The following is a 24,181-nucleotide window of genomic DNA, read 5'->3' as shown; positions in this document are numbered from 1 at the left end:
ACTTACAAAACACAAATTCAAATACAAAATTAAGACTTTCCAAGCAGCAACCACAGAGCATTCATCCTAGAGGGCTCTTCTGACTGGGACCTGTCAACCACACTGGTCACAGGCCACCAAGCTGGCCCAGTACGTGCCATATGCAGAGGGGCTGGGGGATGAACTGACCCAAGAACGCAGACATCTCCCACCTGGAGGGCCACCTGGGGTCACTGAAGGCCTGGGGACTAGGGCGCCAGCATTCCTGGAACTCAGAAGTACCAATTCTGAATCCCCAAGGAATCCTGGGACAGGACAGACAGGACACCTAGGTCCCAGAAGGACAGAATGCCAGAGTTGGGGGGGGGGGGGGGGGAGGAGACTGTCTCCACACAGTGACAGCCTAGAGTGGTCACTGTGGGGGAGCCTGGGGGACTGTGGGAGCCCAGAATAGACCCTTGACACAGCCCAGGGAGCAGGGAGAGCTTCTTGGAGGAGGAGACACCTAGGGTCAGACCTAAAGCATCGAGTTCTATGTCTGCCTTGTTCACCGTTGTCCCCAGTCTCGGCATCTCTTTCCCATCAATTTATTCAGCCATTAGACATTCCCTCAACAGCTAGTTTGCGCTAGGCCCTTTGCTGTGCATCCGAGACTCAGCAGTGACCGAGACAGCCCCATCCTCGCCTTCCGGGGCTCCCAACCAGCTCGGAGACACTCCTCGGCAGTGATGACCCGGAGCAGTCAGGCTGTGATGAGTGATCAGAGCTGGGATGGGAAGCCCAGAGGAAGCATCTGACTCAGCCACGAGAATCAGGGAGGGCTCCCTGGAGAAGGAAACATCTGAGCTAAAACTGAAATGATGAGTAGAAATTGGGTGGAGTGGGGAAAGCTGTCAAAGCAAAAGCAACAGTATATACAACGACCAAGAGGTGAAAGGGAAGTTGGGGTTTTGGTTTTGTTTTGTTTCACTTTCACGGAATGAAATGTGCCCCACGTTGCTGGGGACACTGCAGGGACCAGGACAGCCCTGGCTCTGCCCTCATGGAGCTCCCAGTCTGTAAGGACATAAATCCATCACCTGTGATAACCTAGGTGTGCAGGGACGGGACAGGGGAGCTCCAAGGGGTGCCCGACCCAGCCTGGCAGTCAGGACCAGCTTCCCAACTAAGCCCTGAAGAAAGAGGAGCTAGCTGGTTAGGGCAGGGCAGAGGGAACAACATGTGCCAAGGCCTGAGGGGCAGGAGCCTAGGAGCTCCTAGTAATTGCCAAGAGCCCAGTCAAATCAAAAAGGGTGGAAGCAGGTAGGCCTTCAACTAAAAAATAAAAATAATTTAAAAATCCCAGAGGTTAAGAACCCATGCTTCTCCACGCCCCTCTTCCAGCCTGGCCTTAGTTGACAGCCTCCATTTTTAAAGAGAGAACGGCTGCGGGATACTTGGCTCTCAGAGGGACCTATAACTCGGATGACCTAAGGGGCCGAGGGGCACAAAGGCCTGGGTTGGAACAAACAACCACCAATTTTTCCTCCATGTTTAATTCGATATACAGGAGCACCAATAAATAGTTCCTTCCCGCCCCCGCAATCTTCCTCCTGCCAGCGACAGGGCCCCAGGGCCCCAGGGCCCCAGGGCCGGCTTCCCGGCGTCCGTCCGTCTGTCCGCCCGGGGAAGGCACCTGCAGCCCAGAAAGAACAGCGCGGCTCAGGCCAGCAGAGCGCGGCGCCTGCAGAATTCCCAGCGGAGTTCCAAAGGGGCAGGGCCAGGCTCCCGGAGTGGGCGGGGCCTCGCTGGTCGTCCCCCAAGAGGGTGGTGCCGCTCAGGGGACGTGGTTCTCATCGGCCGCGGTCACGATGACGTCCATCCAAATACGCATGGCTTCGGGGCTGGGTGCCACCATGTAGAAAAGGCGCTCATAGGTTTTGACGCAGAAAGTCAGGCGCGGGCTGGGGCTCTGGGAGAAGTGGTGGAGTGGAGGTGGTTAAGGGAGCATGCGTGCTGGAACCCCAGCCCTGGGACTTATACAAGGCTGTGTGGCATCGGACAAGTTATTTAGAATCTGTTTCCCCATCCGCCTTCCTAAATAATGCTGCCTACCTCATTGGGTTATGAGGATTAGATGAATTAACACATCTAAGGGGCTTAGAATCTGGGGAGAGAGGAATTTAAAAGGAGGAATCCCATGTTTCCCCACCACCACCCCCCAGCCTAACTTTTCCTATATTAGAAATCTAAGCATTCAGATTTCCCCTCTCCAAAATGTAGGTCTCCCTGGTTTGTAACTGGGGAAAGCTGGCGTGTTCTACAACCCATTCACTGAGTTCTTACGTGCCAAACCCGAATTCAGTAAATCCCTTACATCCACCACCTGACTTTAGCCTTCTGACCTCTGAGGAAATGGGCTCAAGTGTGCTCATCTTTCAGGTGAGAAAACTAAGGCTGGCAAAAGGAAGTTAGTCACTTCCTTGATGTCCCAACTGGTTGCTTTCCCCACCTATTTCCACACCCTGTACCAGGTCCCAACATTTAAATCGGTGGCTCTGCACTGTCATAAACGTTTGACTTCCTGAGTCCTCTAGGGGAAAAAAGAAATGATGTGACATGGGGCCCATTCCCATTTGGCAACTTTGGACCGAAGCTGAAGCCATTGTCTCCTAGATGCTCCCAGGCTGCCCCAGCCCTCACCCTGCCGTCTTCAGTAATGTATCTCCAGCTTCGCATCAGTTTGCCAAATTTTTGCTCTAAATCAGTTGTTCTCAACCTTCCTAATGCCTCGACCCTTTAGAACAGTTCCTCATGTTGTGGTGACCCCCAACCATAAAATTATTTTTGTTGTTATTTCATAACTGTAATTTTGCTACTGTTATGAATCGTAATGTAGTTATATATGTTTTCCAATGGTCTTAGGCGACCCCTGTGAAAGGGTCGTTCAACCCACAAAGGGGTCTCGACCCACAGGTTGAGAACCGCTGATCTAAATCTTTTGCTCCAAGAAAAGTAACAGTGGCTGAGAGCCAGAGAGTGCACTCTTAATGTTTGACCCCTGCAGTGAAATGACCTGTTTGATCCCCTGTTCTGGACGGAGTACCCCGACAGTGGGGGCTGTGGAGGGCCTTTCCCGGGGACTAGCTAAGGCCTGACTGCAGGGGCTCAGACCAGGACAGGGTAGGGGCAAGCGGGGACTTCACCTTGAAAGCACAGCGTAGGTGGTCATAATAGACTTCCTCGATGGCCTGGAAGTAGATGACGCCTTTGAGCTTGGACTCTTCTTTATCTGACAGAAGGATGTAGGGAAAGAAACAGAGCTAGTGAGGTGTGTGTGTGTGTGTGTGTGTGTGTGTGTGTGTGTGAATGCGCACGTGTGTGTGCTGGGCAGGGTGGGGGTCACTGGGCCCAAGTCTAGAGTTGGAGGGTGAATGAATGTTGATGCTAAATGGGAAACTGGTGGGGAGGCTGGACAAGGCTAGCGAATGGGGTTGGAATCCCAGCTCCCTCAATGCCTTGGTCCCTGACACTCACGGAGAGGTCTGCTTCATTGGTTCCCCTACAGGAAAAGCGAGAGGGGCCTAGACTCCTGGTGATGGAGTGGGGGGGAGGGGGCACTGAAAATGTGGGTCTGACTCCTCCTGGGTATCTTAGGAAAATGGGGTCTGGGACCCAGAACTGTACAAAACTTTATCCATGTGACTGAGGTAGGCTTTCTATAGGAGGAAGAAGAGGGTGGAGATCTGGACTCCTGGGTCCTGGGGGAAAGGGAAGGTGGGAGCCCAGACTCCTGAGTTGTGGTGGGTTAGGAAGGAGTAGGGACCAAATTCCTGGGCCCTGGGGGGAGTGGGGAGTGGGGGGTCTAGACTCCTGGGTCCTGGGGATCCAGACCCATGGGCCTAAGAGAGAAAGGGGATGTGGGCTGGGACCCCTAGGTGTCTGGGGGGAAGGCCCCTGAGTGTGCTGGCCCTGGGCCCCGGGCCCCACAGCGCCAGGCTGTGTTTACCGGAGTAGTAGGCCAGACGGCGGGCCTGGCGGTCAAAGCAGAACCACCGCTTCCTCCAGGTCTTGATGCGGCCACCCATCTTCACCAGGGCCCCGCGGCAGCAGCCCCCAGACACCTGGACATGTGGGCAGTTTTCCGGGTTGTGGCCCCAGCGTTCCAGGTGCTGCCGGAGATCCAAGACCCGTGGGCCAGGAGGGCGGGGTGGGAGCGTGGGCGGGGCCTGGGAAAGAAGCGAAGGGGGCAGCATGGGGTCAGGAGCGGGTCCTGAAGCCTGGAGCCCACAGGGAAGCTGGTCACAGCTGCACACATGCAAGGCCTGTTACAGCCTTTAAACAGTATTATTAACAACGACCAGTTGGTTAGAATGTGGTCCCTATATGCCATGGTCGTGGCTTTGATCCCGGGTCAGAGCACATACAAGAATCAATCAATAAGCCCAGCCAGTATGGCTCAGTGGTTGAGCGTTGACCTATGAACCAGGAGGTCACAGCTCAAATTCCCGGTCAAGGCACATGCCCGGGTTTCCGGCTCGATCCCCAGTAGGGGGCGGTTAGGAGGCACCTGTTGATGATTCTCTCTCATCATTGATGTTTCTATCTCTCTCTCCCTTCCTCTCTGAAATCAATAAAAATATATTTTTTAAAAATAAGTGGGACAACAAATCGATGTTTCTCTTTCTCCCTTCCTCTCTCTAAAATCAATCAATAAAAATATATTTTTTAAATGACAATCATAATGATGAACCTGACAGCTACATTTACTGACTATGAAACTGCCAGAGATGTACCAGCATCAACTCCTTGACTCCCCACTGCCGCCCCTGGGACAGGGCTACTCTGAGTCCCATATTACAGAGGAGCAAACTGGGGTACAGCGATGAAGTAATCTACCTGAAGTCACCCAGAGCTCAGGGGGCAGAGCTGGGACCGGAACCCAGGGTTTCAAGACCTAACAGCTCACCCTGACACCAAAGGCAAATCAGAGAGTGAGGGACCCCTCGGTGAGGGTCTCCACAGTGGGACCCCCATATTCCGCCCCTGCAAACCAGGGACCAAACAGCAAGTGATCAATACACAAGAGCACGGGTTCCATTACTGTTGTTGTTGTGATTAAATTAGTGACTATTCCCTATGCTGAGCACTTTATAGGGGTAACTCCTCTGCCCACTCAAACCCTCTGGGGGTAAGCACATTATCACCCCCATTTTTCTTTTGTTTTGTTTTGTTTTTTTCAATAGAGAGGAAGAGAAACATAGATTTGTTGTTCCCTTTACTTATGCATTCATCAGTGATTCTTGTATGCGCCCTGCCTGGGGATCAAACCATCACCTTGGTGTATTGGGATGATGCTCTAACTCACTGAACTACTTGTCCAGGGCTTTATCCCCATTTTAAAGAAATGGAAACCAAGGCTCAGAGAGGTTGTCACTAAGCCCACGTCACAAAGCCAGAGCTGACCAAGACGGGACTCCCAGGCAGTGGTCGTCTCCGGTGGCCAGGAAGGGGAGAAGAATTAAATTAAGGCCACGAAAGTTTCTACTGTTCCCAGGCCCAGCCCATCAGACCTCCTCTTCCCGAATGATCCCTGCAAAGACTGAAATGACCCTGTAGTCATGAGGCTCTGGGCATGGCTAAGCCCAGCGTGTAAGCAGAGCCACGGGGGCGTTTGTTAACAGGCAAGCTCAGACTCAGTCATCCCAGGTGGGGTCTGGGGTGGGGTGAGGTTCTGCACGTCTTACAAGCCCCAGGAACGCTAATGCTGTTGGTCCACAGACCACACTTTGAGTATTGAGGGCTGAGAACACTAAAGCGAGGCCCGAGCAAGAAGTGGTGAGAAACAGATGAGACCCCCTAGGATGGAGACAGGGAAAGCGAGCAGGAGAAGAGCGGGGAAATGAAGAGAAGCAGGCAGAATGCACAGGAGGTGCAGGGACAGTTAAAAGGACACCCGCTGGGGCTTGGAAGCATGAGGGTCATGTCGCCCAATCCACACAGTCATACTACAGATCACCAATGTGTACGGAAGGCCCCCGGTGCGTCCAGCACTGTACCGAGTGATCTCAGCCGTCACCTCGGTTCCTCTCCCAAACCACCCATTATTGTTCCCGTTTGACAGATGAGAAAACTGAGGCTTTAGAAAGGAGGTGACCCACCCAGGTAGGACGTGGTGGAGTCGGCCCTGATCCAGGAGAGCCGGATGGGCTGGCTCGGGACTCCCGACTCCCCCCTGCCCACCTGTGTCAGCCCCCCAGAACCCCTCCCCCTCTCAGAGCCTGTTTCCCTGAACTGAACTCGAGGTCACCACACCCTCCTCCTGGGGCTGCTTCTGTCAGGCTCTCCCACCGGGTGGTTCTCCTTTTAGTGCGAACCCAGGGACACTCTAGTTAATAAGTGATGCTGCCACGAAGCAGGGCGCTTCATTTTTAATGAGCTGGAGCTTGTGGCTCTGCCACCCCTCGGGCGCTATCTACTCCCTGGCTCTTATCAGCCGACAGGCTCCTTATTTTACTGCCAGATGCAGCTTCCTGTCTGTCTCCCTCCCAAGAAACGCCAGCTTCCCCCATGGCAGGGGTTGTCACTTTGGTCACTGCTGCCACCCATCAACTGAGGAGAAATGAGGAAGGAAAGCATCCATGGTTGGGAAAACAGAAAGCAGGCTGGGAACAATGTGCTCACTTCCAAGAAAAATAAATTCACAAAACATGGCTTCCCCAGGGTGCGTGGGAAAGTGTGAGAAAATTCCAAGGCTCTTTAACCGCAGAAAACGCCTGCGCCTCTGCAGCCGCGACGGGAGGCGGGCTCTAGAGATGTCCCTTGTCCCCTTCTTTACAACAGAAATGTATTAACGCAGAGGTCAACATATCATTTTAATATGTAGCCTTGCAGCTAAATCCAGAGTGTGAGAAACCCTACAAGATAAAAGACTCGATTTTTCCCATTAAAAGATGGCATTTAAAAAAAAAAAAAAAAAGTGGGACCCTAGCCAGTTTGTCTCAGTGGATAGAGTGTCGGTCCACGGACTGAAGTGTCCTGGGTTCGTTTCCGGTCAGGGGCATATACCTCAGCTGCAGGCCCCATCCCGGCCCAGGTGGGGGCCCTTGTGGGAGGCAACCAATCGATGTGTCTCTCACATCAAGGTTTCTCTCTCTCTGTCTCTCTCCCTCCCTTCCACTCTCTCTAAAAATCAATGGAAAAATATCTTTAGGTGAGGATTAACAACAACAACAAAACTGGGGCACAGCTGAGGTGGCTCAGTGGTTGAGCACTGACCTATGAACCAGGAGGTCAGGGTTTGATTCCCAGTCAGGGCACGTGCCCTGGTTGTGGGCTCGATCCCCAGTAGGGAGCATGCAGGAGGCAGCCGATCAATGATTCTCTCTCATCATTGATGTTTCTCTCTCTCTCCCTTCCTCTCTGCAGTCAATAAAAAAAAGTATATATAATGCATATAAAAGTATATATTATATATACTTTTTTTTTAAAGTGGGGCCCTGGCTGGGTGGCTCAGTGGGTTAGAGTGTCATCCATACACCAAAAGGTTATGGGTTTGATTCCCGGTCAGAGCATATGCCTAGGTTTCAGGTTCGATTCCAGTCAGGGCGTGTGCAGGAGGAAACTGATCAAGGTTCCTCTCACACTGATGTTTCTCTCTCCCCCCCCCCCCCCCCACCTTCCTCTTTCTCTAAAATTAGTAAAGGAACATATCCTCAAGTGAGGATTTTTTTTAAAAAAAGTGGAAAGAGAGGACTTTTAATCTCAGCGATCTGAGACATTTAAAAAATGTATTGTGAGGGCTTTGTTTGGATCTAGATGGAAATAACCACAGTCCCTGTGATACTTGGGAGACAATTAGGGGAATGTGAATATGGACCAGGTATTAGGATGTCACAGAATTAATAGTCTTGATAAGTTATGACTGGGATTTTTATGTTAAACAATACTCATATATTGGAGATACACAGTGAGGAATGGGTGAAATGATAGGATATCTGCAATTTGATGTAAAATATTCCACTGCAGAGTGGGAAGTCAGTGTGGGTCAGTAAACAAAGCTGGCAACCAACACAAGACTCAACACGGCTCCTCACTGAAGCTGTGTGGTGGGCATCTCGGGGTATATTCTCTCTACTTCTGCATATGCCTGAATAGTTCTATAATGAACAGTACTTTAAAAGAACCAAAAATAAACAAACAAACAAAACTTTAAATGACTTTTAAGCGCCCCAGGATGTAGCTGCCCCCGTTTTGCAGTCACTGCTGACACTGTCACCCACTCACAGGAGAGGACACTGAGGTGCGGGGCAGTGGAGCACGGTGCCCAGGGACAACGGTGCTGTGGGTACAGACAATCACAGTGGGAACGGAAGCTACGTCTTTTTAGTTCCCCTTCCCTTGCCAAGCCCAGGACACGTTTCTGTGCCCCCTGGAGAGGAAAGGGTGAGGTAAGAAAGGGCAGAAGCCAGGGGGCGAAAAGGAGCGGGGGACAGGTGGGGCGAGGGTAGGAGACTGACCATGATGGCAGGAACAGCGGGACCTGAGGAACCTTCTGTGGTCCTTCTTGTTCCTTCCTGTGGGTTCAGGAAGGAGTCAATGATGATACTAACCAATAAGATCTGGGGGGGGGAAACGTACTGGACCCCTGGGTCTGAGGGAGGAGGGGGGTGGGGGCTTCGACTCCTGGTCTGAGGGAGGGACTGGGGGCCTGGACCCCTGGGTCTGAGGGAGGAGGGCTGGGGACCTGGACCCCTGGGTCTGAAGGAGGAGGGGCTGGGGGCCTGGACTCCTGGGTCTGAGGGAGGAGGGGCTGGGGGCCTGGACTCCTGGGTGTGAGGGAGGAGGGGCTGGGGGCCTGGACTCCTGGGTCTGAGGGAGGAGGGGGTTGGGGCCTGGACTCTTGGGTCAGAGGGAGGAGGGGCTGGGGCTTGGACTCCTGGGTCAGAGGGAAGAGGTGTGGCTGAATCTCCTGACCCTAAGCAGGAGGGTCTGGGGTCTCACCCTGGCCTTGAGCAGCCGCTCCCGCTCCGCCACGGCCTGCTGCAGGAGCCGCTCCATGCGGGCGATGTCTGGGTAGAGCGCCCCACAGCTAGGAGGAGGGGACAGAGGCCAGGGCAGGTTACAGTGGCCCTGCCTCTTCCCCCCATCTTCCCACCTTCTCCGGGATGGCTCACCTATTCCCAGAGCCACAGTTCAGCAGCTGATAGAGTGGGTGTCTCCCAGAGTCTCCTGCTGCTGGTGGGAGGGCTGAGGCCTCCAGGGGTCCTGGGGGAGGAGAGGTGGGGCTAGGAGGCTGGGATTCTCCCTTGTCCACTCCCTCCACTTCCGCCCCAACGGGCATCCAAGCCAAGTTCCTCCAGCCTGTGCTGCAGGAAGGGGGGGAGGGTATGCCGGGATAGGGGTCCTCACCAGGACAATGGAGGGACAGAGGTCGGGGCGATCCCCTCTGGCTCAATCTCTCTCCCCTCTTCCGGGACAGGCTTCCATTCCTTTGGAGGCCGATGGAGCCCTGAAAACACACAAGATGCTCAATCTCAACCAGAAGTCAGAGGACTGACTGACGTGTAAAACCACCATCTATCAGGCACAGATCAAAAAGCTACCCTGCACATGATGCCGAGTGAGCGACCCGTCACAGAGGACCCCACGGCGGAATGCCCAGAAAGGGCAAATCCATAGAGACAGGAAGTAGGTTAGTGGTTGCCAGGGGCCTGGGGAAGAGAGGGAACTGAGGGGTGATGGATAAGGGGTCTGGGTTTCTTTTGGGGGGTAATGGACATGCCCCAAAGTTGTGGCGATGGTTGCACAACTCTGAATATACTAAAAGCCACTGAATTATACTTTTTAACTGGGTGAATTGTATGGTGTGTGAATTATATCCTGATAAAACTATAAAGAAAAAACCCACTGTGTGTGGGCACGTGGGAAACCCATACACTCTCCCACAAATTGGGGGGGGTGGTGGGGGGAGAGGGCAGAGGGTTCTATTGGAACAACCTTTATGGAGGCCAATTTGGCTCTTTTTTTTTTTTAAATGACAAATGCATAAATCTTTGAGCTCCAGTTCCACTTGTAGGATTATATCATATGGACATACTCATACATGTGCAAAATGACTTGAATTCAAGGTTTTTCCCCTCAGAAGCCTGGAGGCCACCACAGTGCCACAGAAGGGGGCAGGGAAAATAAACCAGGGATCTTCCGCACCACGGAAAAGTCTGCAGTCCATATAGTAAAGGGGGGGATGCTTTTTATATCCAGAGAGAAAATAACCTCCAAGGTAAAAGCATAGAGCAGGCCCTAGCTGGTTTGGCTCGGTAGATAAGGTGTTGGACTGAGAACCGAAGGGTCACGGGTTCGATTCCAGTCAAGGGCATGTACCTAGGTTGCAGGCTCCTCCCTGGCCGGGGCCCTGGTCGGGGCACGTGCAGGAGGCAACCAATCAATGTGTCTCTCTCACATAGATGTTTCTCTCTGTCTTTCCCTCTCTCTTCCACTCTCCCCAAAAATCAATGGGAAAATATCCTCGGGTGAGGATTAACAAAAAAAAGAAAGCACAGAGCAGGGTGAAGATGACATATCTACGCACAACGAGGGGGAGAATATATACATGACAGAATGTGTAAACACAAACATCTCCAAGAAGACAGAGAAATTGGTCACCCAGCTGCCCCCACCATATGACCTGAATGGACAGAAATAATAGTGGAAGAGCCTTTTCTCTGCATAACCTCCCATGCCCTTTGAACTCTGAATGAGGGGAATGTTTGCTTTAAAAAAATAAGTAAGCCAGGGCATATGCCCGGACTGCAGGCTCAATCCCCAGCCGGGGAGTAGAGGGTGGGGTGGGGGGGGAGGTGAGTGGGGGAGGGAAATAGGGAGGCATGCAGGAGGCAGTTGATATTTCTCTCTCATCAATATTTCTATCTCTCCCTCTTCTTTCCTCTCTGTCTAAAATCAATAAAGCCCTAGCAGGTTTAGCTCAGTGATTGGAGAGTCGACCCTCGAACTGAAGGGTCCCAGGTTTGATTCCGGTCAAGGGCACATACTTTGGTTGCAGGCTCAGTCTCTGGCCCTGGTTGGGGTGCTGCAGGAAGCAACCAATCAATGCGTCTCTCTCACATCAATGTTTCTCTCGCTCTGTCTCTCCCCTTCCATTCCACTATGTCTAAACACCAATGGAGCCCGGCCAGCCTAGCTCAGTGGTTGAGTGTCAACCTGTGAACCAGAAGGTCAGGGTTCAATTCCCAGTCAGGGCACATGCCCAGGTTGTGGTCTCAATCCCCAGCAGGGGGCATGCAGGAGGCAGCCAATCAATGATGCTCTCTTATCACTGATGTTTCTATCTCTCTCTCCCTCTACCTTCCTCTCTGAAATCAATAAAAATATTTTTTAAATAAAAATAAATTAAAATCAATGGAAAACTATATAACCTCAGGTGAGGATTAACAAAAAAATAAAATAATAAAAATAAAAACATATTTAGATAAATATGACAATTAAATGCAACCTGGCTCTGCGGTGTGGCTCAGGAGGTTAGAGTGTCGCCCCAGTACACCAAAAAAGGTTGTGGGTTCGACCCTCCGTAGGGGTGTGTATGGAAGGCAAGTGATCGACGTTGCTCTCCCACATCGTTATTTCTCTCACATTGATGTTTCTCTCCTCTCTTCCTCTCTCTAAAATCAACAAGCATACCTTCCCGTTAGGGTTAAAAGAGGGTCACCTTCCAACCTCTGGACATTGACCCACGGTCCAAGGACACGGGCTGGCCAGGGGAGAATCAGCCAAGTGCAAAGGTGCTGGGACAGGAACAGGTATTGGCCGGTCAGTGCTCCTGCAGCTGAGCCGAGCACTGGGGCGGGTGGGGAGAGGTGGGCAGGGGCTGGCAGACCAAGGTGAGGAGGCCCCGGGGGCAACTGGGGGCATTTGATGGGGAGGCTTGAAGTCAGAAGCCTGCTGTGTGCGGGATAGATTATTGGGAGACAAAACGTAAGATGAAGACATCAGTGAGGAAGCAGGAAGCCAATACAGGGTCACAAAACCAGAGATGAGGGTGGATGTGGATAGAAGAAGGATGCTCATAATTGTAACACAACTAATCACTGTAATTGGAATCAGGGTACCCGCAGCCCACATTCACTGAGCACCCACTTTGTGCCAGGCACCACGCTAAGCCTTAACCATTAACCAGTGGGTGCTGTTATTACTCCCATTTTGCAGTGAAGTAAACTGAGGCACAGAGACGGGTCTAAGTCCAGCCAGCTGGGAAGTGGCAGGACAGGTATCTGAACCCAAGCAGAGGCAGTCACATGATCTTAGACATCACATGATCCTGGAAGACCGGGTGGAATTTGAGGATCTAATAGCACTCGGAGTGAGAGAGAAGAAGGGGCAAGGAGGAGGGCCCTGCTGAATCACACATTCATTTATCTACTTGTGTATGTTTACCTGCTGAGGGAAGAAATACTCCCTGGACTCTGCTGTGCCCTGCCGCCCCCGTTGCTCCCTCTGAACCAGTGCTGACCACGGTGCCCACTGGATCCCGAAGGATTCCTAGAAGCACTCGTCATCCAAAAGGCACAGGCCATGGACACAGACAGACGCGGCTCAAACCCGGCTCTGCCACTCACTGGGTGTGTGACTCTGGCAGGCCACCTCCCTTCTCAGGCTAGCCTTCCCTTCCACAAAGTGGGCGACCACCCACTGCCCGCTGTGGCTGATGCAAGGGTCAAACGAGTGACCTCGTGCAAAGCACACAGAAGAGTGCCTGCCCTCCCTCCCCCCGCTTCCCTCCCCCCTCCCCCACCATGACACCCAGGGGCAAGGTGGGTATGAGATCCTATCAGCAGGTACAGGGCCCACCTGGCCTGAGAAGCTTCTTGTCCACAGGGGCCCATAACTCAGGAAATTACTCCATAGGAATGGACACAGCTTCCCAGGAAGTGTTTATAGGTAAGCAATTTACTCAGAAGGGCTCTATTGACTCTGAGTCGGTTGCCTGGCAACCCAGCTGATACTCCACCTTTATCAGGCTTCCACGGAAACTATCTGGAAAGTTCATTTCCCAGACATTATCTGCTCACCCTTGACCCAGTTAATAGGACCTACTTTTGGGGGTGCTTCTGAGCACATGATGAAATAGTATATTTTTATTACATACAGGGTGGCCCCCAAAAATGTATACACACTTGAACAGCTGATAAGCTCAATTTTGAAAATGAAATGTATGTTAATAAACACTGCCTTGCCCTGACCGGTTTTGCTCAGTGGTTAGAGCATTGGTCTGTGATCCCCAGCCCTGTCCAGGGCACATGCGGAAGACAACCAGTCGATGTGGCTCTCTCATACCGATGTTTCTCTCTCTCCCTTCCTCTCTCTCTAAACTCAAAAAAAAAAAAAAAAGAAAAGAAAAGAAAAGAAAAGACAGCCCTGGCCCTGTGGCTCAGTTGGTTGGAGCTGGTTGGAACATATCTCCTTACCAAAGGGTTGTGAGTTCTATCCCCGGTCAGGGCATCAGGAGGGGTTTCGGGGAGAGGACATGCAGCTGATCAGTGTTTCTCATATTGATGTTTCTATCTCTCTTTCTCTCTCTCTAAAATAAATAAAAACATATCCTGGGGTGGGGATTAAAAAAGAGAGACATAATAGAGTTGTTTCCGCATGGAAGCCCAGGGTGGGTGAGCGCGCAGGCTCTGAGAACAGAGTGCCCTGTTCGAATCCCAGCCCTGTCACATGCCAGCTAGCCAAGTAACTTCACCTCTCTGCCTCAGTTTCTTCACCTCTAAAATGGATCTAAGAACCTAGTTTGTAGAGTTTTTTAAAAATATATATTTTATTGATTTTTTTACAGAGAGGAAGGGACAGGGATAGAGAGTTAGAAACATCTACCAGAGAGAAACATTGATCAGCTGCCTCCTGCACACCCCCTACTGGAAATGTGCCCGCAACCAAGGTACATGCCCTTGACCAGAATCGAACCTGGGACCCTTCAGTCCAGAGGCCGAAGCTCTATCCACTGAGCCAAACCGGTTAGGGCGTTCGTAGAGTTTTTGCAAGACCAAATGAGTGAATCATGTGAAGCATTTAAAACAGTGTCTGGCACACGCTAAAGACTCAGTCAGTATCAGCTGTCATCAGTATTGCTGTTACTGTTCATATTGCTATTATTAGTCATTAACAATGGTGAGTCAGCTCTAAATACGTCAACGGAAAACCATCTCCATGATAGAGTATTAAGTTATACAATAAAAGCCAACTCCGTCACTAATCCACACATTCCTGCAAAAACAGGTTCACATGATATAACAAGAGCTACCAATTTCTAAGTGCTTACCAACTCCATGTCCACACAACAGAAACAAAACTATTGTCACTAACTTCCACTCCACCTCAGGCACCACACTCTGCCACTGTCTACTCTATTTCATTAAAAAAATCAGTAGCGACCCATTCAAAAATCTTTGTCCCATTAATAAGGTGGGACTCCCACGTTTAAGAAGATCTGAAAAGCCCTAGCTGGTGTTGCTCAGTGGATAGAGTATCGGCCTCCGGACTGAAGGGTCCCGGGTTCGATTCCGGTCAAGGGCATATGCCCGGGTGTGGGCTTGATCCCCTGTAGGGGTCGTGCAGGAGGCAGCCAATCAACGATTCTCTCTCATCATTGATGTTTCCATCTCTCTCTCCCTCTCCCTTCCTCTCTGAAATCAATAACAATATATTTTTTAAAAGAAGAAGATCTGGAAGGAAGGATACTCAAGAAACAAGAAGTTGTGCTGCTTCTGAGGAAGGGGCTGTGGGCCAGTGGGTTGGGGAGAGGAGGCCTTCTTATCAATATGCCCTGTTCTGATGCTTTTAAACTTTATTCCAGCCCTGAACGGTGTGGCTCATTTGGTTGAGCATCATCCTAAGCACTTAAGTGTCACTGGTTCGATTCCCGCCAGGCACATGCCTGGGTTTCAGGCTCAATCCCTGGTGGCAGGGTGCGTGAGAGGCAGCCAATCGATGTTTCTCTCTCTCTCCCTCTCCCTTCCTTTCTCTCTAAAAAAATCAATGAAAAACATTTTTAAAAATAACAGAAAATAAAATAAAATTTACTCCTGGGTGCACATACATGTTCCCATTTCTCCAGGGGAGAGATGGGGGTTAGGCAGAAGGAAAAAATAAATAAATAAAGCTGGAGTCTGATCAAACTAAAACTAGAAACTCCCCTTGATCAACCTTTTCTGGCCCCCGTGGCAGAAAACACCACAGTGGGAGTTCTAAAGACACAGTGTCCAGTGGGATTCAGGGGTGTGTGTCGGGGGGGGGGGGGGGGGGGGGGGGGGGCAGGTACCTGCAAGGAGCTGTGAACGGAGAAGAGGCAGGAAGAGGCGGAGGCCGCCGTGTGCGCAGCAGGGTCCTGGAGCACCAGCAGCTGGCGGTCTGTCTTCTGCGTGAACAGGAGCTGTGGGGGAGGGTGACGATGAGCAGGAGCTGGAGGGACCCCAGAGGACCCACAGTTCCAGGATACTCTGGCCAAGGTCTCCAGCGCCAGCCCATTTCTCAGTGGAAAAAAACAAAGGCCCAAAGTCACAAGAGGGCTGGAATGGGGGCTTGCTGTCCAGTCTCCCAGCATGAGTGAGGACTGTGGGCAGACTGCCTGTTCCCTGAGGAGGAGGAGCTGGGGACCCAAATTCCTGAGGCCCACGGGCAAAAGGGATTAGAGGCCCAGAATCCTGGCTCCCACGGGAGGAGGGGCTGACAGGTGCATGACATCCCCATACCTTAGTGAGGGCCTGGCTGGGCTCAGAGAAGTCTCCGCCGGGGCTTCCCTGAAAGCAATTCAGCTCAAGCAGTCGGCTCCGTTCCTAGGGGAAGGCAACACATCACAGGCCGCCACACCTCCGAGGCAGAATGGGCCATCCCAGCCTCAGGGAGGCGACGGATGCCCCAGGGAGGGGGGCAAGTGGACTGGGGGCCACCTACTTGTGTCAGGGCCTGAAGGGCCTCCTCCTTCTTCTGGCTCAGCCCCCGGCTCTCAGCTGCCATCTGTTCTCCCAGCGACTTCAGCTGCTCCTCCAACACCTGAATCCGGCGCTGCAGGACCCCAGGGCCCTCGTTACTCAGCTGCCCCAGCGTCCCCAGCGTCCCCAGCGTCCCCAGTGGCTCCCACAGAACCACCCCATAACAGAGACCCTGGGACCTGGGAGGGGCTGGAGGGACTCAGAGTTAAACTCCCTGGCGCCTTCTTCCCTTGGGGGCGTCCAGAGAGGGGATGGAGGATTTGATATACAGAGAGACCAAGGGACACTGAGATCCAGAGAGAGAAAGGGACAAACAGAAAACAAACCGGAAGAGAGACAGGAAGAAGGACCCAGACAGATCCCAAGAGACAGAGATGCAGAGAAAGAAAACAAGGCAGAAACAGCACCGAGGCGGACAGAGCTGTGTGAGACAGAGGAAAGGAAGAGGGAGACGGGAAAGCACCCAGACACAGGGGTGAAGAACTCTGCCATCCAAAACTGCAGGAAGCTTTGTGTTCAGCAGAACCAGACACGTGGCTTTTCCCAGCGGCCTGAGTCGGCCCCTAGGACGTGAGGCGCCCAGAAAGGACTGGCGGGAGGTCCTTTTGGACTCGGGTTTGACAGGCATGGAGTGTAGTGGTGAAGACCGAGTAGGTTCAAATCCCAGCTCTGTCCTTGACAGATGGAGTGACCTTGGAAAAGATTACATGAATACCCTGAGCCTCAGTTTCTTCATTTATAAGATGGGGGGAATAAGCTGTGCCGCCTAGGATGGCTGTAAGGATTCGATGACTAAATGCCCATGAAATGTCACTGTGTGCCCGGCGCACAGTAAATGCTCAGTCAACATCAGCTATTGTTGTTTGTTGTTACTACTGCGAAGTGACACAGGTAGGAAACAGAGAAAGTGCCAGAAACGAGTGGAAAAGCCAGCGGGTGACGTGAGGGAGGCAGGCTAGTGCAGCCCAGCTCACCCTGTGCTGTGCCACGCTGGCCTGAAGCTCCTGGACCTTGGGGTCCAGCGCCCAAACGCCAGGGCTGTCCCGATGATCCTCCTCCTCCCGCCGGCTCTCCCGCTCCAGTTGCTGGAACTCCAGGTCCTCGTAGGCACGCTGGGCCACGTCCAGCTGTTCCCTGATCTGTGGGCAGAAACGCAAAAGGGCTGGACCCCCAGGGCTCAGGAGAGGAAGGGGCTGGGCCAGACTCCTGGTCAAGGAGCACCCAGACTTGAGTCCTGGGGGTTGGGGGGCTCGGGGGAGGAGGGTACTGAAGGCCTGTACTTCCACGGGGCCCTCACCTCCTGCACGCTCTGCAGAAGCCGCTCACGCTGGTCCTCTGGCTGTGAGTCCAGCCGCCCCTGGGCTTCCCGAAGTCTCTGGCGAAGACCCTCCACGCGCTCCCTCTCCTGGCTCAGCCGCCTCTGCTCCTGAAAGAAAAGCCAGGCTTGGAGTCTTCCCCTGAGCACAAGGGACAGACACGGAGGCCAGCAAGGGCCAGGCTGGCTGGACCTCAGACCCCTCCCTGCCCGGGGACGGCTCCATGAGGGCAGGACCCCGTGTGTCTGGTTCACTCTTGTACTGGCCTACCCAGAGTAGGTGGCATCATACAAACAGCTATTCAAGAAATGAATGAATGCAAAACATATCCATGCCGGGTGAGTGATCCTGGGACCCAGAGGGGGGATGAGTCCTGGTCCCTGGGCTCCAGGTGGGGACACAACCAGTTACCGCCCGAGGCAATGAGGGCCATGAAATGCAGAGACTGTGGGAACCCAGGGGGCGGGGCAATTTTATTGGGGTAACCCAAGGTTTCCTGGATGTAAGGACTTTAAGGCGAGCCTCAAAAAAATCAGAGAGCATTTAAGACCTGGGGAGCTAGAGGGAGCTGGAAGGGCATTTGGGGCAGAGGGAACAGCATGTTGCAAATGCACCATGAAGTTGAAAAGTATGGGAAGTTTAGGGGCAAACTCTGGTCGGGGAGGCAGAAGATGTGGTGGAGGAGAGACAGTGAGCACGGTGGGAGACCACAGTGGAAAGGCGGGCACAGCTCATGTCCAGTTTGACCAACCAGGCTAAGGAGCCTTTATCTTGGGGCAATGGGGAGCCGTGGAAGGATTGAAAGGATCTCTGGGAGATGGATTCAAGGGGTTGGCACCAGCTCCTTCATGAGTCCCCCAAGAATGAAGAGGAGACCTACACGGGGCCTGGGCAGTAGGGTTGCAAAGGAGACAGACTAGAGAGAGAGGATCAGGGAACAGTAAGGACCGGACATGGTGACTGACAGGCTTGGGTGTGAACGATGAAGAGGTGTGCAGAGCAAGGTCCAGGACTCTGACCTGGTGACTGACTGAAGGGAGGGTGAGATAGGGACAATGTAGAAAAGGGCGTCGCTGAGGTCAGCTTTGGTTATGGTGACTGAGAAGGGCCAAGACTCCTGGGTCTGAGGGAGGAGGGGCTGGGGGCCTGCACTCCTGGGTCTGAGGGAGGAGGGGCTGGGGGCCTGGACTCCTGGGTCTGAGGGAGGAGGGGCTGGGGGCCTGGACTCCTGGGTCTGAGGGAGGAGGGGCTGGGGGCTGGGGGCTGGACTCCTGAGTCTGAGGGAGGAGGGGCTGGGGGCTGGGCTCCTGGGTCTGAGGGAGGAGGGGCTGGGGGCCTGGGTCTGAGGGAGGAGGGGCTGGGGGCTTGGACTCCTGGGTCTGAGGGAGGAGGGGCTGGGGGCCTGGGTCTGAGGGAGGAGGGGCTGGGGGCTTGGACTCCTGGGTCTGAGGGAGGAGGGGCTGGGGGCCTGGACTCCTGGGTCTGAGGGAGGAGGGGCTGGGGGCTTGGACTCCTGGGTCTGAAGGAGGAGGGACTGGGGGCTTGGACTCCTGAGGGAGGAAGGTGCATCCAGGAACCAGTATCTTAAGAAGCAGGACATGGGTCTAGATTACAGGAGGGAAGTCAGGGCTGGGAGAAATATAGGCTTTTTGAGGGTGAATGAGGAGCCTGGACCCAGCTCAAAGAAATTACAACATACAAGATAAGGGCAAAGAGAAAAAGTGATAGAATTACAAAGTTACCATTTTCTAAGCTATAATGTTAACCAGTCCAAGCAATGATCACCAATGCATGGATGTTAAAGCCTTTAGGTAAACGATTTTTAGGACGAGATCAGAGTGGCCTCACTGAGGTCTGGACAACCAGAGGTGACCCCCCCCCTGACCCGGCACACGGGAAGCACTGAGCACACACACGGGAATCTGATCCAGCCTGATCCTCTAACCCACCACCTGCTGCGGGAAGAGGAACACGGCAAAGGACACGGCCACATCCTGACCATGGGACAGAGACCTGGTTTCTCCAAATAATATGGAAAACAGCAGTAAGTGGAGACTATTCGAAGTGAAACAACCCTTTTGGGGACCTGATTCAAACAGCCACGTGGCATTTTTGAGGCAATCTGGAAACATGAAAACTGGAAATAAAACAATATTAAATATGGAACTGCCATCTGACCCAGTGACCCCACTTCTAGGAATATATCCTAAGAAACCCAAAATACCAATCAGAAAGAATAGATGCAACCCTATGTTCATAGCAGCACAATTTATAATAGCTAAGATCTGGACACAGCCCAAGTGCCCATCAGTAGATGAGTGGATAAAAAAGCTGTGGTACATCTACACCATGGAATACTATGCAGCAGTAAAAAAGAAGGATCTCTTACCCTTTGAGACAGCATGGAAGGACCTGGAGAGTATTATGCTAAGTGAAATAAGCCAGTCAGAGAAAGACAAGTATCACATGATCTCACTCATATGTGGAATCTAATGAACAAAACAGACTGATGACAAAAAATATCCAGAGACATAGAAGCATGGAACAGACTGTTGAATCTCAGAGGGAAGGTGGGGTGGAGGGCTGGGGGAGTGGGGAGAGATTAACTGGGAAACTTATATGCATATATGCATAGCCTGTGGGCACAGACAATAGTGTGGTGAAGGCCTGGGAGGAGTGGGTGCAGGATAGAGGGGGTCAATGGGAAAATAAAGGTGGGGGGACATCTGTAATACTTTCAACATAAAGATAAATTTTTTAAAAAGAAATAAATAGCCCTAGCGGTTTGGCTAAGTGGATTGAGCATCGGCCTACGGACCAAAGGGTCGCGGGTTCAATTCTGGTCAAGGGCATGTACGTTGGTTGCAGGCTCCTCCCGGCCCAGGCCCTGGTCCGGGCTCCTGCAGGAGGCAACCAACCGATGTGTTTCTTTCACATCGACGTTTCTCTCTGTCTTTCCCTCTCTTTTCCACTCTCCCTAAAAATCAATGAAAAAAATATCCTCAGGTGAGGATTAACAAAATAATAATAATAATAATAATAATAATATGATGCCTGGGATGGGCTTTCAAAACTAGGGATGGGGAAGCAAATTGAGGGATATGAAATAGGAATGGGAGTTAATCACCGCTGAAGCTAGCAATGCCCTAATATGGCGGCCATCTGACTCTTCTTTTTTTGCTGGTTTAATGTTTTTCACAATGTGGCATTAAGAGACCAAAGAGAGCAGAGCAAAGGAAGAGGCCCCAACATCACGGTCAGGGAGGCAGGAGGAAGTAAGGAGCGGCTTCTGTTCCACCACAGCCTCCATCCCAGCCCAAGTATCACCATTTGGGGAATAGGGGTAACCCTGGTCCTAGGAGCCCCTGATCCCAGGACCCCACCAGGAATATTCTTCTGACAAGGAGGGAAACGGATGACAAAGACCCAGCAGGACAAACAGACCTGTTCCCGCTGCTCCCGGCTGCCCTGCTCCGTGTCCACCTGCTGCTCCAGCAGCGCCCGGAGCTGCTCCTCCTCCCGCCTGGCGGCCACGCGCTCCCCAGCCAGCTCACCCCGCAGCAGGGCCACCTCCACCTCCATCTGCGAAGAGAAGGCAAGGGCTGGGGCCGAGGTCTGGGGCGGGAGGTGCTGGAGGCCTGGAGTTGGATCCCCTGGGAGGAAAGGACTGGGAGGCTTCCCGGGAGTCTGCAGCCTCACCTCGATCCTCAGCTCCTTCTTCTGGCGCTGTAGCTCCTTCACTCGCTGCTCCATCAGGGCCACTCGAGTCAGGGCCTCCAGCTGCTGCCCTCGAAGCCGCTGCGCCACCCCTCGCACCCCTTCCTTAGACAGGGTGGGTGTGGGGGCCATGGCTGGGATCTGTTCAGGAGGTGGGGCCTCCCCCTGATAGGAGAGGGTGTGTGCGGTCAGGTGGAGAGCCCCGGACCCCAGCGGTCATTAAACAGGTGTGTCCCCCACCTCATACCCCTTGGGGGGTCTTCATGGCCTAATTCAGCCACCACACTTTTATTCAAGGGAGGGTGCAGGTCCGGTGACCACCCGGCCCCAGGAGGAGGCCCCAGGGGCCCCCACAGTCCCAGAAGGGGGTACTGAGCCAAGCCAAGGAAGATGTCTATTTTTCTCTAACCAGGTCCTATTCTCTGGATGTCAAGCCCTCCTAGGCCCTGGATATCTCTCTCTCCCCCCACGTCTCTCTGAGTCACACCCTAACCCCACCCCCACCCCACCCCCATTTCTCTGGTCTTCCTCTCTCCCGCTCAGTATCCATCCTCTGTCTCTGAATTGCTACTTCTCTTCCTCGGAGTATCTCCCTCTCAAGGCTTCTGTCTCTATTTCTGTTTCTCTGAGCATCTCTGCCCTGTTTCTGGGTTTCTGTCTCTAGACCCATCTCTCTGGGTCTCTGTCTCTGGGTCACTCTCCCTCTGGCCTGCCCGTGTCCCTGACTCTTTGGGGTCTCTGTCTCCCAGTCTCCCCGCCCCTGGGTCTCTGTCCATCTGGTCTCTGCACACAGGTCTCCAGGTGCCTGTCTCCCCCTCGGTCTGAGTCTCAGGAGTTTCAGAGCTCTGGGGCTCTCACCGTCTCCGACCTCTGTCTGTCTGTCTCTCCATACCTGTCTCTCGCTGCCACTGTCACCTGCCCGGGTCCCCCAGGTCCCGCCCTCCCGGCCCCTCACCGCGTCCCGGCTGCTCTCGGTGCTGCTGCCTTCTCCCACTTCTTCCTCTTCTTCCGCCTGCTGCTCAGCTCCTCGGCCGCTCGGAAGCTCCTCCGGGACCTCGGGGGCCTCCAGCTGGCGGGGGCCCTTGGGGTGCTCCCGGGCCTGGGGTGCGCCCTGCGGTTGAATCTTCACATCGTGTTCTGGGACCGGCGGCGGCGGAGACCCTTCCTTGGGGCCGCTCGGCGTCCCCATGGCCGTAGCGCTGCGGCAGGTGGGCGGGGCCCGGCGTTCGGGGGCGGGGCCCGGCGTTCGGGGGCGGGGCCTGATGCCGGGGGCGGGGCCCGACGTTAGGGGGCGGGGCCCAGGAGCTCCAAGCAGGCGAGACCTAAGAGTTCAAAGCATGCGACTGAGCATTCCCGAGCGTGGCTTGGCGTTTTAATAGGAGGGATTCGCTGGCTCCTAGGGCGCCACGCCCCCGGAGGCGAGACCGAAATCTGAGTCCGGGTCCTAGCTCGCCCCCTATGGGTTTCTCCCTTCGATCAGGTGTGGCGCCTTGTACCCTCCCAGCAGCCTTCCAGCACCCCAGCCCTGGACAACCTCACAGCGACCCCATCTCCTTCTCCTTCGGGGACTCAGGAGTCCGGGCGCCCGTCCCCTGCTCTCCGGAGCCTCGTAGACTTGGCTCTGACCCCAATGAGAGAGCGGCGCCCATGCCATCTCATCCAGGGACCCAGGAGTCAGGGCTCCTCGTCTCCGTCTCCAAACAAGGAGTCTCAGCCCTCAGCTCCTCCTGGGAGCTAGATTCCCGAACTCCAGCCTCCTCCGCCCCCGCAGACCCAGGAAGCCCAGCCTCCAGCACCCTGCTGCCCGGCACCCCGACCCCCTCACCCGCTCAGGATTCGGCGCGCTCCCCTCTGCACTCTGGGCGCTGTTGTTACTGCCTGCGAAACAGGTGGCTGGGCAGAGGGAGGAGAGAGGCTGCCGTCTCCCTCCCCGGAAGTTGGGGGGGGGGGGGCACAACAGGTCCAACAGCTCCTGAGGGAGGAGGGAGCGACCAGCTTGCCCCGCCCGCAGCCACAGCACGGGGCATCCCGGCTCCGCCCTTGGAAAACCCAGCTTTGTGACCCTCCCACAACCTGCCTCCAGCGCCCCCATTCCTGCCCTGGGAGGGCCAGGTGTCTTGGTCACATTTGAATAAATGCCTCCCTAATGCCCAGACCCTGGGAATCCTGAAAGGAAGAAGGGAATGCAGATCGGGGCCTCTCCCCTCTAATGAGCCCTTTAGAAGGGCCCTGACCGGTTTGGGGAGCTGGGCAAGGGTAGGGGGTGCCCTGAGCTGAGTCAGAGACCCGCCCAGAAACAGGGGGAAGTGTGCCCCCTCCCCCCGCAACTTTGCTATGGGGTGGAAGAGAGAGGTTAAAGGTGCATGGGCCAGACCCTTTCCTCTCTGGGCAAAAACAGGAAAATAACTGGTGTGTGAGAAAGTATGATTGGATGTCAGGAGTGTTAACGTAAAAAAAAAAACCATTGAAACCTGTAAAGAATTTTTGTGAGTTTATTTGAGCCAAACTGTTGACATATGCCGGGAAGCAGAACCTCAACGAATTGATATAGTGCTCCGGAGAATGGCGGGGTTACATTTGTATTTATACATTTCAATCAAAGGAGGGACATAGGTGGGTTACGTGAAATTCATTGGTGATAGATTAAGGAGGAGGGATAAGCAAAGCAGGGAAACCCCTGGGATTGGATAAAAAGTAAAATGATGGACACATACTTAGGTGGGTGCAGGAACAATTAACATGATGATGAAGGAATTTGAAGTAATTGTCCTGGGACCCAGCACACCTGGTTGTGCCCCAGGGGCTCCAGAAAAAGGGAAGTCACAAGTTACCCAGACATTTCAAGGGTGTGTTATCATAGATGCAAAAAGACAGATAGGCTCAGTTAAGGTAAAGGTTGACCTTGTCAGTGAAGATACTGGCCCAGGACGTAACTGCCCACCATAACTGCTTTTAGTTAAAGCTTAATTTCAGACCATCCTTTGTGGTTACTTTAGGTCTCCGAGTTTGCAAGACTGCCATGCAGGCCTCTCCTGAGCTTGTCAGGTCAGCATGTGGCCCCTTTCGTCCACAGGAGCTATGCTAAAACTTTATACACACGTTACGTTAATGTAATGTCACCCTCACAGCAACCTAGTGAGGAAGCGAAGTCTATCTCCACTTTATAGTTGGGGAAACTGAGGCTGA

General features: G+C 53.4%; 1 protein-coding gene across 1 annotated transcript; it reads right to left on the bottom strand.

Moving 5' to 3' along the window:
- Window positions 1-1,498: 1,498 nt before the first annotated feature.
- Window positions 1,499-22,890, bottom strand: PHLDB3 (pleckstrin homology like domain family B member 3). Its single transcript, XM_070402084.1, has 16 exons — window positions 22,821-22,890; window positions 21,951-22,317; window positions 20,978-21,160; window positions 20,723-20,860; window positions 17,260-17,388; window positions 16,937-17,101; window positions 15,925-16,035; window positions 15,723-15,806; window positions 15,293-15,403; window positions 9,370-9,469; window positions 9,135-9,225; window positions 8,962-9,049; window positions 8,478-8,534; window positions 3,968-4,187; window positions 3,165-3,250; window positions 1,499-1,930 (listed from the first exon to the last, which is right to left on the bottom strand). The coding sequence occupies exons 2-16, from the start codon at window positions 22,182-22,184 to the stop codon at window positions 1,796-1,798; spliced, it is 1,932 nt and encodes a 643-aa protein (XP_070258185.1). The 5' UTR covers window positions 22,185-22,317; window positions 22,821-22,890; the 3' UTR covers window positions 1,499-1,795.
- Window positions 22,891-24,181: the final 1,291 nt, after the last annotated feature.

The sequence above is a fragment of the Myotis yumanensis genome, unplaced genomic scaffold (genome assembly GCF_028538775.1).
Source record: "Myotis yumanensis isolate MYYU_CA2020_CCGP unplaced genomic scaffold, mMyoYum1.0.hap1 SCAF_23, whole genome shotgun sequence".
In the NCBI taxonomy this organism is placed as follows: Eukaryota; Metazoa; Chordata; class Mammalia; order Chiroptera; family Vespertilionidae; genus Myotis; species Myotis yumanensis.
Note: the sequence above shows the minus strand (reverse complement) of the source record. Positions and strands in the feature narration are given on the sequence as shown.